Source organism: Cyrtonyx montezumae, unplaced genomic scaffold (genome assembly GCF_038088225.1).
Source record: "Cyrtonyx montezumae isolate F1298 unplaced genomic scaffold, pur_monq_1.0 scaffold_3, whole genome shotgun sequence".
In the NCBI taxonomy this organism is placed as follows: Eukaryota; Metazoa; Chordata; class Aves; order Galliformes; family Odontophoridae; genus Cyrtonyx; species Cyrtonyx montezumae.
In genome coordinates, this window is record NW_027072034.1 from 116,343,337 (window position 1) to 116,359,771 (window position 16,435).

Genomic DNA, 16,435 nt, shown 5'->3' on the forward strand with positions numbered 1-16,435 from the left:
TTACCGTTCCATATCTACTATGTTCAATTTTTCATATAAAATAAGACTTAGAGTCTTTTGGTATGGATATAGATGAATAAGCTTTAAAAAGTTCCATGGCATTCCTACGAGCTAAAGTTATGGAAATGCTTAAGAGCTATGTTCAACTGGGGCTCTCATTATTTAAAACTTCAATTCCATTTTAGGTCTGGCTACACTGACATCCAACCTGCCATAACCACAAGAAGCTTTGGCAGGAAATTGACAGGATACTTATGTGTAATGGACAGTTTCCAAAGGTTCTAAATTCCCTCTTCCACTGTCTTGTATGACAGCAACGAGCATAGAAACTCCCTGACATTGTATCTATTACTTTTCACACTGAGGTGTAAACATAATGAGGCATGCTGACAGTTCTAAAAGAGTCCCCAGGTCCTACTTAACTACTGTGCTGGAGAGTGGCAGGTAACCTCCAGCAAACTGAGAAAGAGGTCTAGGTGTATGACCCTTGTAATCTTGCAGGTTCATTTTGGGTTGGCTTATGAAGAATGCTCAATTATACTGGAAAATGAGTAATTTTTATTTTTTTTCCCACCTTATGAGAAGAAAATGACCTTGAGCACTAAATAAGGGCTTGCACAAATTCTAAAGATAGCATTTCACAACCCCTGGGCTGGAATATTCACAAGAGGGAGGAGGAAAGTCTCCTGCACTTATTTCCTCCAGCAGTTAAATGTAGATTGATTACAACTCAGAAAAGACTCTGGTCTGAACAACCGAAGGATTCAGGATCTTACCCAGTATGACTAGAGGGCTTATTCCCATTTACCTGAAAATAAAACCGGGACTGTTGCTGCATCACCATGGGTACAGGTATGATATCTGTCTGTGCAACAGCAGTGACTTAAAGTGACTTTCATATGTCAAAGAGCATGAGGATGATCACCTAATGCTTTTTGTCACAAAGGCCTGTCAACTTGTGTCATATTTAAGTAGGCGGATTAAGCTCGTGGATACAGCTTCAAGGGATCAGACAAATATAACTATTACATAGACATTTCCAAAGTGCTGACTCTGCTTGTCAAACGAAAATAGACAAAATACTAGTTTGAGGAGAGAGCATGGCTTACCCTAACCCTTGTGCAGTTGTGTGTAAGGAGTCCTACTCTGAGTGCAGCCACTAGAAAACACAAGAACTGCACTTCTGGTACATTGCCCTCTCTGGGGATAGAAGGTGGTCTACTGTAATAGATGGGTAGGGAAGGACCAGGGATGTGGAATTGTTGCGAGACATATCTCATGTTCAGATGATCAGCAGGGAAAGCAAAAGGTGAGCACAATCATACAGACAAGATTTTCCATCTGCCTCATGAGACTGATCTTCCCACTGAAAATACTATTTATTTATTTATTTTTAATATCCATAGATATTTTCTGTGTTACCTTTAAAATAAAGCTATCAAAGGCATTTGAAGAACACCTCAATCCTAGGTCCTCAGGTAGTTCAAACTTTAGACTTTAGAATGAAAGGCTGAAATGAAAAAACAATGGTACTCCCATGTCTTGCCTACTTTACTGTTATTGTAGTCAACAATGTGATAGAATCAGACTGATAAAATTATTAATATTATTTCTATTTTCTGCTTCTGGTTGTAATGATGATATAGGCAGATGGCACTGTTTACTTTGTCTTTCTTTGTTTCTGATTAGACATGAAGGTGATAACCTTAGGTTAAATACTGTCTTCAATTATTTGTGTATTTCAGCAATTAAAGCTTCATAATCCAGTGATGCACATTCAGGCAGAGAACAGAGAAGAAATTAATAAAAAATTTGATTTGAGATTTAGTTTATATATGATTAAATTCTAAACCATTCCTAACGAGTTACAGCTTGTGTGGGGGAAAAGAAAAAAACAACCAAGAAAAATAATTGGTCCCATCATACAATCTCATCTACAATACTGATTCGGAAATTGACTGCATTGACCGTATGCTTCCAGTTATATAGGATTTCAGGAGTCTCATGATCAGATCAAACCATCATATGATGAAAGCAGAAAAATCCCTGATTAAGAAGGATTAAAAAACTGAGTAAACAGTTGGAAAAGCCTGGAAATAGTGAATTCTGTGGAGTAGAAACCAAAGCAAGAGATTCTGCATTCCTTTGAATCTGTAAGTATGGCGGTGCAAAAAAAAAAAAAACCAGCCATAATTTGGATAATGTTTGTGCTCCTTGCAGTTCCCATTCTCCTATGATAATGTTAGTAAATCAAACATGTGAGCAACCACAATTTTCTCAATTCTTATGAAAACTTCACTTTCATTAATCGATAAAGAACACTGTAACCATGATCTTCAACAGATATCATTTCCTTAAGAAAATCTATGCTTACATAACTGAATTATCCTAAATTTGTGCAAATAGACTGTTGAGTAAAGGTCTGCATCATCCATGCTTAAAAAATAACCTTAATCATATATCATCTCTGTTAAGATTCAGTTAGCACCCTATTCAGGTGACCTCCTTGGCAAGCTTGAAGTTGTGTACATACTGTAATGAGGAACTAGGATGCTGCCAAGAGTTGACAGCATTTAAAATAGAAAAAAAAAAAAGAAGTTAAAATAGGTGGCTGTAAATTAGTTATCAAGTTATCATGCTTTCCCAAGTTCATTTTTAACCTACTTAATCCACAAGACACCAACATGCAGGAAATAAATTTCATTTGTGTTTCCATACTATTTCCATTATATCTTTCTTTCCTTACTCTTTATTCCAGAAATGAATCCACAAAAAGACTAAGGTCTGTAAGCTGATCCACATCTGCTCCTAAACCTGATGGTTTCTATTGTATTTGCTGGTGACCCATAAGTGGCGCTGCTGGCCAGCAATATTGCTATTCTGAGTCCCAACGCACGTATGGTTGATTTCCAGAGCAGAGAAGCAGAGCAGGTATGATTCTCGACTTAAGGTTAAAAAACAGTAATCTGGCTCAGAGATATAAATTTAATGATCCACATCTTAGTATTTGCACTGGTAAAAGACACAAATGTGTAAAAGACAGATTTTGTCATCTCTGAAGTTCAGGAGACATTTTTATCCAACACGAAATGCATAAACACAGCACAATTCTGATTTCTTTAGGCCCATGCAACACTTTTTTTATGTACCAAGTTTCCCACAGAATAATTTGTTTTTGGCTGCAGGTACTAATAAGATACCAAGTTCAGCCAAGTGAAGTTCTGCTTTAAATACCCCAAATTTAATTAACCTTTGTTTTCTATTTATTGAAAAATGTTAAGTTACTCATCAGAAAAATTTGACCGCATGTGAAAAAGTATGGCAAAAAGAAGGCTTTTTTTCTCAGTTTTGTTTCTTTAATTGCAATAGTTTGTTAATAATTTTTCTATGAAAGCAAATACTTTGACTTTGTTCAAAAGATTCCCTGGGGAAAAATGGAATCAAAAGGCAAAACAATATGATACCAGAGATAGCAGTGCAGAGAGGAGTGTTGAATTCCTGTCTGAAAGCTGCAAAACATGATAAAGTGGAGTAAAGGTTATTGGATTATAAGCTTCAGAAAACAAAGATCTGCTGCTTGGGAACTGCACGATTTATCTCTCACATTTAACAATATATTTTCAATGACAGTTGCACTTCTATCTATAGGATAAAAGTCAGCAATAAAATTGAATGGGCGGTCATACTGCGTAAATAACTATGAGAACTTCCTTACAGATCATTCAGATAATTTCCCAAACAGGTCAGGAAACATTTTGCATAGAAAAATCACTCTTGCTAGACCCAAATCACACATTGTTTTGCTGAGCCATCCTGAAATATTTCACTCAAAATCAGGGAAATCAATTGTGTCACGGACCCAATGCTCTGTGTAACTAGAGTGAGTTCCACAAAGGACCACATCTTCAGTGCACTTCTCCAAATTGGTCCTGAGAGTCATGCAAGTATGTTCCCATTAGTAGGAAACCATTTCTCTTGTCTCTCAGGGTAAATGAGAGCATCAGCATAAGTCTGTGATAATATGAATTCACATAACGTATTTCTGCAAGCTCAAAAGTTTCACTATTTCTCAAAAGTGAAACTTTTGAAATATGTTGATAGGTTTCATTTTAATCAAATTTCTAAATAAAACATTTCAACAATTTGAAATGAAAATCAATAGGTAATCCCATTCCATAGGTTTTGCAATATCGATTTTTCTTTGAAGTTCAGGACAAAAACAAACACATAATGTTGGTACTTTCCCAGAATTCAATTTCTCTGCTTGTTATCTCCTCTTTGTCAAAGTAGTATGTATTATAAACATGCCTAAGCAGTGTGTCCAACTATCAAATAAAAGTTTGCTTCAAGATAATCTGACATTGGGCGGCAGATGATATGATATTCTGTAATTTTTTTCAAGAAAGAAAATTTTAAAGGCTTCCTGCATAGAAGAGCAGTCTCCTCAAATCTGCACTTCAGTACTGAGCCTCATCTTAAGAGACAATGTCTTCCAGAATAGTAGCCATGACACAGGGCTATCAGGAATGTAGGTGACTAGAGATCATTTCAAAGAACATCATAAATAATCCATTATTTATGTCTAACTTATACTAACTGCTAATTTTCAGACATCAGTCTTGTGGGGAAAAAATCATGACCAATACTTGTAGCATTTCAGTTAAATTTATTTATTTCTCTTCTGTTGAGGAGGGCAATAGCATCTGCTTTCTTACTAAGGATAACTCATGGGTTATGAAATGCAGAATCACAGAAGGTCTTAGGGTGGAATGAACCTTAAAGCCACCCAGATCAGGCTGCCCAGAGCCTGGTACCAGCCTGGTTCTGAAAGCCTCCAAGGATGGGGCATTCACAGCTTTTCTAGGCAGCCTGTGCCAGTGCATCACTGCTCCCTGAGAGAAAAATCACCTCCTAACATCTAACCTAAATCTCTATTTTAGTTTAAAGTTGTTTCTGGTACTGTCACTATCATACCATATAAAAAGTCAATCTTCCTCCTGCTTATATGCTACTTTTACATACTGGAAGGCCACGAGAAGGTGTCTCCACAGCCTTGTTTTCTCCAAGCTGAACAAGCTCAACTCCCTCAACCTGTCTTCATAGGAGAGGTGCTCCAGCCCCCTGAGCAGCCTCATGGTCTTCCTTTGGACCTGCTCCAACAAATCCACAACCTTCTTGTGCTGGGGTCCCCAGGCCTGGATGCAGTACTTTTTTACAGTATTTCCCAGATGGGGAAATATTGGTGATAGGTAGATGGTTGGACTGGATTATCTTAGAGGTTTTTTCCAACCTCCGTAATTCTATGACTCTGTGGGACTTCACAAAGGCCGAGGGGAACAATCCCCTCTATCTCCCTGCTGTCACCACAATTTTGATGCAGCCCAGGATGCAATTGGCCTCTCAACCAGCACACTGCTGCCTCATGTCCAGCTTTTAATCCATCAGAACCCCCAGGTTCTTCTCTGCAGGGCTACCCTCAATTAGTTTCTCTTGCAATCTGTACACATATCCGTGATCAACTACAATATGCTGCACTTGGCCTTGTGAACCTCATGAGGTTTACATGTCTCCATTTTTCAAGCTTATCCAGGTCCCTTTGGATGACATCCCTTCCTTCTGTCATATCAACTGCACCACTCTGTTTAGTGTCATCTATCAACTTGCTGAGGGTGCACTTAATCTCACTGTCTAGGTCATTGATAAAGATTTTTAAGATCTCCAGCCCCAAAATGGACCCATGAGGAACAACACTTATCACCAAGCTCCACCTGGACATAGAGCCATTGGCCAGTTCCAGCTGGCTGCAACCATCCAAACAATTCCTTATCCACTGAAGAGAAATTCAGGGGCTTTTGGCACCTAATATATAATTACGTCTAGATAACACCTTTCCAAAAAGCTTGACTGGTAATTCAGGGATGATTCCAGCCACTGGAAGAATGATAAGTTACCCTAAAATTCAGAAACATAATTACTTAATGGGATTGATGTATACTGACCTTAGGAGGGGTTTTTTGTAAGCATGTTTGAATGTGAATATTTATTGCAGCTCAGATGTTTGGAATTAAGCATTGAACTGAAAAACACCAGCGAGTATTTTGCATGTGTGGACAGATAGGACTAAAGGATTTTTTCTGTACATAAGCGTTTAGGACGTTTATGTACAAGGTATCAAAGACATATGGCACTAGGCAAATCTTTGGTGAATCACACACCAATAGTTATGTACACGACAGTCACTTATATCCCTATGTGGTTGTTAGGCTCAGTAAATTACTTATGTCCCTCTATTTTAATACAATTACATTTTTTACCTCTCAATATCATTCTGAAATATTGAAAGTAAAACATCTGATAACTGTGAGAATTATAAGCCTTCACTTCAAACAATCATTTAACTTTGTCTTTAGGGAAAGCAACGCAGCATGATGTTAGCAGACCAACTGCAAAAGATTGCATCAGTAAATCAGTTAAGCGGTATGTTTAAAAAAAATCTCTTACAGTGCATCACAGCAGAATGCCTTTGAGACAGTGTTGTGAATAACAGTCCCAGGTCACTGAATATTCTTTCTCTCCAGCTGAAAAAATCTGGGTAAGGAAAAAGCCTTCATTGCAAAACATGGAAATGAAAAACAAGGGCAAAGAAAAAGGGGCAGAGAGGACAGAGGTCAGATTTCCCCTTTAAAAATAGGGCTAAGGAAAGCTTAGATGAAAGATTAGTAAGGCTGGAGGGAATGCCGTGGAAAAAATGTCATCAGGCATCTGACCCTCTGTGCCTTCACCAAAGTCTGCATCTGTGGAGGAGTGGCAGTCACAGCCTCCATTGGTATTACGGCTCCTCTTTGGGTCTAAAATAAGGTTTTTGGCCTAGATACTATGCTCTTATAAAAACAGATGATGCCAAGCGTGCTACGTTGTGTGCATGTATATCTGCATCTACGTGAATATCTCAGCACGAGACACAGAAGCTATTAGTCAGTGAATTACTCAATCTGCATGGCATTTCTTGTGTGACTGTCCTTAGATATCTCTAGCTACAGACATTCTCCACATCACCAAAGATGACAACTACTTAGCAACTGTGTCTTACTGATCTTTCTAGTCCATTGACACACTGGAGTAGGAATAAAATCTATCCTACCATCTGAACCAGTAAGTTTTTCATCTTGGGTTTCCTTCAGGTTTAGCTGCATTTAATTTAGATTCATCATGGCTTCAGGGTTTCAAGAGAAGACAAAATTTGGAAAAGGCTTTCAGATTGGACTGGGTTTGCATTATGGCTGAGCAAAGAATGGTTCCTGATGAATAAAACATAACAATTTGATCTGCTTTGTGATTTACTTTTGCTCAGCCCCAGAAATGTTGCATCCAGTTGGTTCTATAACAATAACTGGAGCAAATGTAATCTATGACAATGCACACAGACCTACGAGTTATAAATCTGTATGAAAAGGGAACATTTCTTCATCTGTGTCTCCATGTTACCACAACCTACTAGCATTTATGACCAAAATTAGGAAGGTATTCTGAGCCTGTAAGACATGATGAGTGTGTATTTTAATACAGATGCCTCTCAGGAAGCATCATGGTGTGACTGAACATTTTCAGACACTCACTAAAACCACTATTTGATCTTATGGAGAATTAAATTAGAACAGAGCTTTTTGTAATAATCACTCAATCAAAATAACTTGCTGTAGCCACCACATACAAGGGCAACTGCCCTAAGAAGTAGATCACATTCTACTTTCAACTAGACAAAAGGCCAGGGGATAGCAAATTATGTAAGAAATATTTTGCAATCTCTGATGAAAGGAAAGAAATTACTCTCCTGAATATGTCCCACTGCTGCTTGACAGGAGGATTCTCTTCATGCTGTGGTATCTGTACACTCTGGTGTGTATGGAGACGGGATGTAGGGGACCTCTCAGTAGGAAATGAGTCACCCAGCGGAACTCCCAAATCCTGGTACTGTCACTTTCTGCACTGCATGACAGTCACATTCTCTAACGTGCCCATGAATTGTTTTGCTCCTCAGGGTCTTCCCTGGAACAAACAAATTTCATTCAAGACTAAGCAGTTTCTCAGATGCGTTACTCCTTCAGTGCTACTGACAGCACAGCTGAGACTGTTCCATTGCCTCTCCTCTTGGAAGTCTAACATCCTACATGATCCAACATGACCACTTTGTCTTAGTGCTGTGACACTGAACATCATCATGGCTAACTGCAGCAGAGGTCACAGGTTGTTTTGGCTCTCTTAATTGAAAATATACATAAGGACACTTGGCCAAGTACAGGATTGTGTGATTGGTGTTCTTCAGAAGGCAATTCTAAGCAGTGTAGATGCAAGCCGCCTACACTGGTGAGTGCACTGATCACTCTGTGAAGATACCATAAGCATTGGGAGAGAGCAGCCAGAGAGAAACCATTTCACGAATGCTGTCCTTTTTGAGGTCTCTGAACAGAAATCTGTCTATCGTCATATTTATTGAATCCACACTTTCTTTCTTTCTGATCCTACAGCATCTCAGGAAGCAGTGAAGATTGACCAGAATTGTCATCAAATCTTTGTTGCTAGAATATCTTCCAAAGTCATATATATTTGTCAAGCACAGAACCAAATGCTGGCTTTAATTCCTTCTCTTCTATAATAGCCCTCACAGAATCACAAAATCATAGGGTTCGGAAGGAACCTATAGAGATCACTGAGTCCAACCCCCCTGCCAAAGCAGGTTCCCTACACAAGCAGATTCCCTCGTCTTTGCTGATTCACCTGCTAGTTCAGTGAGCTTCAAATAAATAAATAAATAAATAAATAAATAAATAAATAAACTTGATAAATTTATTCCTATTCCAGAAATAGGAAGTGCTTTATTATTTAACATAAAAAGGCTTGTACGTCATGGCTTGAAATGTCCATGACGTAACCACTCATTCTTTCAAAAACTTAATGTTCTTTTAGGATCTGAGCTAAGCTAGGGGAGTTAAATCAATTAATATTGATTTGAACAGTAATGCAGTTTACTGTTTTTTTCTCACTGAGGTAAAAAAGATTAAGCAACTTTGAGCTGATTTAAACACTCAGCCACGAACCAAAATGTATTGACTATTTCATATCATATCAGAAGCAGAACAACTAAAAGCAACTGGATCTCCCAAGTCACAAAATGACAGTAGTATCACCATATTTTTTATCAACTACCCTGTTGATCAGTGCACCCAGCAGGTTACAGAAGTGTGCCCCCTCTTCTGCCCCAAGGAATCTGATCCCAAATGTTTGTATACTGAGGCAGTATAACTAAGTCTCATATGCAAATAATGCTGTAGTTGAACACTCGCCTTCTCTCCTTTATATAACTGCCCTATGCTGAAACTTTGCAAATATTTATATAACTGGGAAAATTATAAAGAATAACTCTTAAGCCTTATTGTTCATTGACATTCAAATGGTGTAGTATATCCTTCTGGTTTCTAGCTGCTATTCCAGGGTCTTGAAGGTCTGCAGTCTCAGGATGTGAGTCTAACCTACCAGCCCCAAGTGGATATTTCTTTTATCCAAGAGCATCTTATATGGCAGTAGGCGTCTAAGTTCAGGCAACTGCTGGCTGGTTAGCTGAATACTATTTTGGTTTCCACTGACTTTGGTGAGAGAGGAGACACCTATCTCATTTGCTTGCATTTGTGCATCTGTTCCCTAACTTGGACTTCTGCCAGTGTAAAGATGATCAGGACCTTTGTGTGACTGCAAGCTTATCAAAATTCTCAATGGACTGTCCTGGACACTCATACCAAATCAGTTTTCTCTTCCAAACTCCTAAACTCTCACCAACTATACAAAACAAACTACTAAAATCCTCCAGTGGACATAAAGGTACATCAAGAGCCCCTGGTAAATGTTGGATAAATGGCTTTAGCATTTGTCATATTGCTTGCTATCAGCAGCGAAAAAGTGAACTTTTTTCTGGAGTTTTCAGAAATGGCACATCCATAGTGAGTGAGGTGAGAAAGACAGATGGGATGAGAAACAGATGACTACAGCTACACAGCTGTAGCAGCTACACAGTTCTTCAGGCTCAGGAGAAAAAGAGGTTTGTAGTGAGACTGAGAAAACCCTACTTCCAGCTAAAGTTAATGTTTCTATTCTTTTGCCTTCTTTCTTTTATTAGTGTTTGCATTCAGTGCAAAGCCACATTAGTGTCTGAAGGAGAACAAACTTTCTGCCCACACTTTTAAGGAATCATTGCATTAGGATCTCTAGTTCAGTGAAACCTCTGCATTTTCTTGAGTGGGGGATCTAGTATTTGGCCTTATTCTAAGAAAAATTAGGTTTGTTTTTTTTTTGTAACATGTTCTGTACTTTCAGTTTAAGAAACTCCCTGGATGACCACTCCTGAAACAGATTCTTTTGTTGTAAGACATTTAGTTCCCAAGGACCATTCATGCTCGTGGCAGCTACTAATGTTTTGATAACCAAGGTTTTCCCAGCAGAACCTCTCATCTTGTTTAGTATAAAATGAAGAAACTCATCCAGTTTTTTATGGATCAGAAGCATACTGTAATTTTTTTTTAAAGCTCTCTTAAAGTGATATATTTAGGAGGTATGAGGAGAAAGAACTAGGCAGTCCTTTATTTATCTTCCCAACAGGTGCAGCACAGGGAGGCACAAAGGCAGCATTTGCTAATTTCAGTTCTGCCAAGATCAAGCACCGTCTGCTCTGCTGAAAAGACAGTTCTCTGCTTTCCTCCTAAACTCAGTTGAGTTTTGACTTTAATGTGATCAGGTTAAGTATATTTCCCATGCACAGATGCATTGTTTTTTGCAAAGGATGAATGAGATTTTTAACTCATGAAAGATTAACAGTGAGGCAGATCAATCTTGTGTTATCTGCCTACACTAATATTAAAATACAATCAAAGCATTCTATAAGAAAACTTCGCACAATTTACATCATAATAAAACAAAATAAAAACACCAAACTGAAACAAACGAAGTTTTGAGATTTTTGGTAGAGTAGTCTTTAACTTCAGAGTGGTGGAGGTGGAATGTCAAAGAGCAAATTTGAGGTGGTCTGGTATCTCACAAGGAAGTGTGGGAGCAACACTTGGAAATTAGCTGTGAGAAGGCAAGGACAGTCTAAGAAAAACTCAGATCTCAGCATGCAACAAGATCTATGCAGGAGGATACATCTCTACAGGGCTCAGGATGGGAGCAGTGCCCACCCCAATGGAGATAATTATAACAGTAAAGGCATATGTTTGTTTTCCATTTGCAATGGGTTTAAATTTATCAGCAAGAGTTGATAATTTTCTGAAGAACTGTTAGAGAAAAAAAAAAGATAAAGGGTTAGGGTTTCCACTTTCCCTCATCCATCAAAATTCATTCACGCATAACTTCAATACAGTGCTTGTAAATGATTCATATGGGCTTGGCTTTGAGTGATTGGGCTCTGAGGCTGAAGGTAGGTAGAAATAATAGGAATACATTTTACAGTCAGCCCTGCAAAGAGGCAATGATAATGGCAGAAGATAAATGTCTGTATGCTTTCCCTGTGCCTTACTGAAGCACGTATCTATAGAGCAAGGACAGCAGCAGCTGCATTACCCAGTCTGGTGCCATAATAAAATGATTACACAGCTTCAGCCTCCTCCATGAAAAGCACTAAGCAGTGTTATACAATATTGACATGCAGGGTTCCTGAATTTTCAGGAAAACTTTCCATCAGCAGTGTTAATTCTGACAGAAGCCAAATCTATACACATAGGCAGAATTTCCATTTAACTTTTTGACCACCACTGAAAGTGTGTCTAGCCTTGAAAATATTATTTTAAAATTAATCTCACATTAATTCATTTTTCTCCATCTTTAATACTGAGATTGTTTTCTTGCTGGAAAATTGCTTTACATGTATACTTACATGATTTATTACATATATATTTACATGATTAGCTTAGGTAAAACTTCTAGGGTCTGTTACTTTGATACACCTGATTGTGTTTTTAAATAGTTTAAGTATTATAAATATAATGCAAGTATAACTACAGAAAAGACATGTAATGAAAGAAAACTGGTCATATTTGAAAGTAACAGCTGTTTCATCTGGTTTTCTTCAGACAGAATAGCATTGTCACATCTTCAAAGCAGTCTCTACTGATAAGCCTGTTTACCTCCTTTCACAAATTATTTTATGTTTTAGGGTCTGTCCTTCAAAGAGACAATATTTACACATATTTATCTTCAGAACTTTAAAATCCATGCTGTCTATAGATCCAAAAGAGTTTTACTAAAGCACTGGATAATGCAGACATGCTGATTTTTTATTTTGAATCCTTGCCAGTATGTGACTGCTGCAGGCAGAGCTTGCAAACTCTTAGAAAATGAATCTGGCAGACAGTTGATAAACGCTTTGGCTTAAAATTTGGAATGATCACTTAACTCATGGCCATGGCTTATTTCCTAGATTGGAGAGAATAAATAAGGCAAATTTAAAGAGCGGCCTACTGGGGACTGACTTGCACCTGTCCCTGTGGGATGATGCCCACAAATAGTCCGAAACGTTGCTCTAGAGAGACTTGGCACGCCTACAAAAGCATATCCAAATGCCGTGGCCTGTCACAGTTTAAGAGGACACCTAATTAATGGGCAGCTCTTATTATGAATATTGGTAAAAGGAAAGGGAGAGAGGGGAAAGATCGTCTGACTGATTATAATTACAGGAAGTAATTAGGTGAGGGAGGGTTACTCATTAGTCACCAGAAGAACGAAAGGTTGTTAAATGCACCGATAAAGGTCTTTGGCATCACAGTCTTATTCCAGTCATCCACTGGGATCAGTTAACAGTGCGCCCATGATGTAGTCTTCACCTTGTGAAATTTTAAACAAACCAAGACAAAGCTATCTCACAACAGCATGTCCACATACCTCAAGAAAGCTACAGCTGATGTGGCTATATAGGACTTCAACCCTTGGGGAGTACAATAGAGGCCTTAAATCATTAGTTATGGAAGTCTATTTCTACAGTGACAAATTCCATTAGGCTGAAGTGCTCCAACAAGCTTCTCTAAGCTGAGTCGTGTGTTTAATTTGGTGATCCTATTTGTTAAGAGCATGTTGTGAGGCTCCACTCTCACCAAGTCAGGAAATTTCTCACTTTGGTAATCTAATAATCTTAAAATATCGCAGAGCATTTGACCTGAAACAAATCAGCCCAAGATATTTCAGAGGCAGTGCAGCAGAAAGATCTATTGATTTCAGAGACCGCAGTGACAGAAAATTGCAAAGCTGAGATTTTCTTAATATTCAAGTGTTAACCAGTTTCTGATTGCACAGCTGCTTGTTCTTGTGTATGCTTTTTTTAACTTAAAGGTCCTATGAGTATGGGATAATTTGTGTAAATAGCTTCTTTTTGGAAAGCACCTGCTTAGGTCCTTCTGTGGCACATACACATTTTGAATTGCAGTCAGCCCACAAAGGTTTCTCAGAGAGGGTATCCACTGGTCCCTGGCATAATGGAGCCAATGGTTCATCTTCATTACTTAATTGCCTTCAACACTTCACACATTGGAAGTTACCTGGGGAGTAGACATCTCACTGTAGAGCTACTTCCAGTAATTGCACTGGTACTGTACTATTAATAGTACCAGTATCACTACAGATAGACTTGCCACTGGTAACATAAATAGTACACACACTGCCACCTGTTCAGGTGAGTTCTTGTTCTGCAGAAAATCTTTTGGAAGAAGCTGTTCTTTTAAGTGCAACAATATATATATATATCACTGTGATCTACTGGCTGCGAATAGTCTAGGTGCAATGAAGAACCACTGTACAACCTGTATGTGTCATTTCTCTAGAGCTCATTCCTGCTATGAACTCAAACTCGGTTAATGCATAAGTCTTCAATATTGTTTATGTTCTAGTATTTGTTCCAGTATTAATGTATTTTTGTTTAGAGTCACAAAATCTATTTTGTAACACAAAACCAGAATTGCTTTTATATTAACTGTATTGTAAGGACATGTTTAAAACTATCTAGTCTGAAAAAGAATAACAGCCTTTTAAAGATGAGCCTCTAAACAATTCTTCTCCAAAGAGTGTATCTTTTAAAACTTCAGAAATATTTTATTTTTTTTCTAGTTGGCAGTCATAGAATGCCTTCTGATTACACTGTGTAATATCCAGTCAAATAACAGATCAAATAAAAGGGACACTTAATACACGTGTAAATCATTTGAATTACAAATAAGACACTCTAGAAGGGGCTTGGCTCTAGGTTTGATACAGAGGATTAAGCTTTAGTATTAATACGTGCACTTGGTGTAGCTATTTTCAGAGGGATACTTCATCCATCATTGTCCTCGAGCACTAAGGAGGACCAGTAAGTAAAATGATCACTTTGGTCTGTCAACACTACCTGCTGAAGATTCAGTTGTGCAAAAAGTTTAGTTTAGTTTTCACATGTCCCAGCCCTTATTGAGTGCTTCAACTGTCTAATGCTCCTGATGATTGCTCTGCTCTTGCCTCCCACATAAATAGAAAATATTTTAAATGCTTTTGAAATAAAGCAAATTCTATCAATAGGTCAGTTTTAAATCCAAAGTACTCATCTGAACTACATACATGAGCCTATCATATCTTTCAAAAGTGTTGGGAAACAAATGTTACTTAATGTCTTCAATTCTTTCCACAAGATCATCTTTAATATTAAATTCAATTTTGCATTTGAGAATTCATTAGGAAAACTGTCCGTATACTTCATTTGCCAGTACTTTAATGCATGTACAGTCTGTACATTTATGACTTTGTACAAGCTGTGGATATCTTCAGTGATAAACAATAATCAAAATTTCTTACCAACACAACTAAATTAGAATGAAAGCTTAATGAAAGGCAATAGAAGTAATGCAAGTATAAGAGTCTTATTCAGCTTATACAAAATAGTAAAAAAGAATTGCTAGCTCTTAGAAAGTTGTGAATTTATAGTCTTTCAACATTTTTCATCTGTTTGTACAGCCTCTGGTGTGCACGATTGTTGCATCTTGTTAGCAGACTATGCAATCAGTTTTTTGTTGTCAACTCAGTAGTACAAAAAAACAGAGCAACGTTACTTCTTTTATCTGCCTTTCTGACACATAGGTTCATAGGTACATTAGGTTGGAAAGGACCTACAAGATAAATAATAATCTCTGTAATGTGGCAAAATACACTATTCTAGTTCAATCTGCATAGAAAACTTACTACATTCTCCACTCATGCATTCAACATATAGAATGTATTTACACTAGAAACTTAAAACTTCCATGAACACTTCTCTACTGAATGCCTTATGAAACTTACTTCTCAAGAGTAATGAAAACTATATCAATATGCTGCTTTTTTAAAACATAAGGAACACATAAACCCTGTTTTCCAGAATCTACATACCAGTAACTGAATTTCAAAAATTCTAAAGTCTTTAAATTAAAGTTAGTACAGTATGTGCCCAAACACGTAGTATCTTATTATCTCTGAAAAGCCATTGTTTAATATCTAAAATAGTGGGAGGTCAAAGCAGTTTTGTCTTATATCCCTACCTGAAAGTATTCTCAGTTTAAAAGGATTGACGATCTGCCATGATGTAATGATGTTATACAGTTATCACTATTAGATGTAATTTGATGTTGAAATGTGCAAGATGATCTAAAAACCATCTTGCATGTAAGAAATATTCTGGTAATAGTTGTTATGCTTACCATCTTTCTTGGTGGGTTCCGGCATTGTTATAAGGTTTCTTTATTCCTAGGGAGTTTCAGCCTTTCAGATGCAGTAAGTAGTAGCCCCAAGTCCAGCTGAGAGAGTATGCAGATCAGTATGACAAGCAGAGGGTGAGAAGAATTCCTCTGCTTTATATACTGCAACTGAAATATCAATCAAAATAGCACCTCCTCTCTTTTCAATGCAAACACTTTGAAAATTGACAGTTATGGGAACCCCTCTCACATCTGTTGTCTGCAGCCTCTGCTCCCTTGGCTTTTGGAAGGAATCTCTGCTGCATTGCATGGGGCTGATGAGAACATCTATAACTTTCTAAATTCAGCTGCAGCACTCACTCTCTGTGTCTCTCTGTGTAGCATGCAGACATACATACACACACAGATAGAGGCTGAAAAGCAACTGCCAAACTATTAAAGAGCCCATTCTGCCTGCAGAATGTATAGGGATTTCTTGAATACTTTACTCCCTTTTCCACAGTGTAAGAGGGACAAATAAGTTCAAGTGTAATGCTTTCAATTAAACTTCACTTCCTTCCTTGATGAAAAATTGGGATGCAAAATTGAAGGAGTAAATAGGAGAGAATCTTGTGGTATTATGAAGTAAAAATGATTATCGTGCTCATCTGGAGCAGTGAAAACCCTCTGTGCCTCCATTCTGCTTATATTTCTACACTTTCTTGTGT

At 37.8% G+C, this 16,435-nt stretch overlaps 1 protein-coding gene across 4 annotated transcripts in view; it reads right to left on the reverse strand.

Annotated features, from left to right (window-relative positions):
- The window catches only part of MYBPC1 (myosin binding protein C1), a 70,992-nt gene extending 55,124 nt beyond the window's left edge, over positions 1–15,868 (reverse strand). For all 4 annotated transcript variants that reach the window (XM_065743171.1, XM_065743169.1, XM_065743170.1 and 1 more), the window contains exon 1: positions 15,732–15,868. In XM_065743171.1, the coding sequence (XP_065599243.1) occupies positions 15,732–15,756 (25 nt within the window). In that variant the 5' untranslated portion in view covers positions 15,757–15,868. The remainder of the gene's footprint in view (positions 1–15,731) is intronic.
- Between the last annotated feature and the right edge of the window lie 567 nt (positions 15,869–16,435).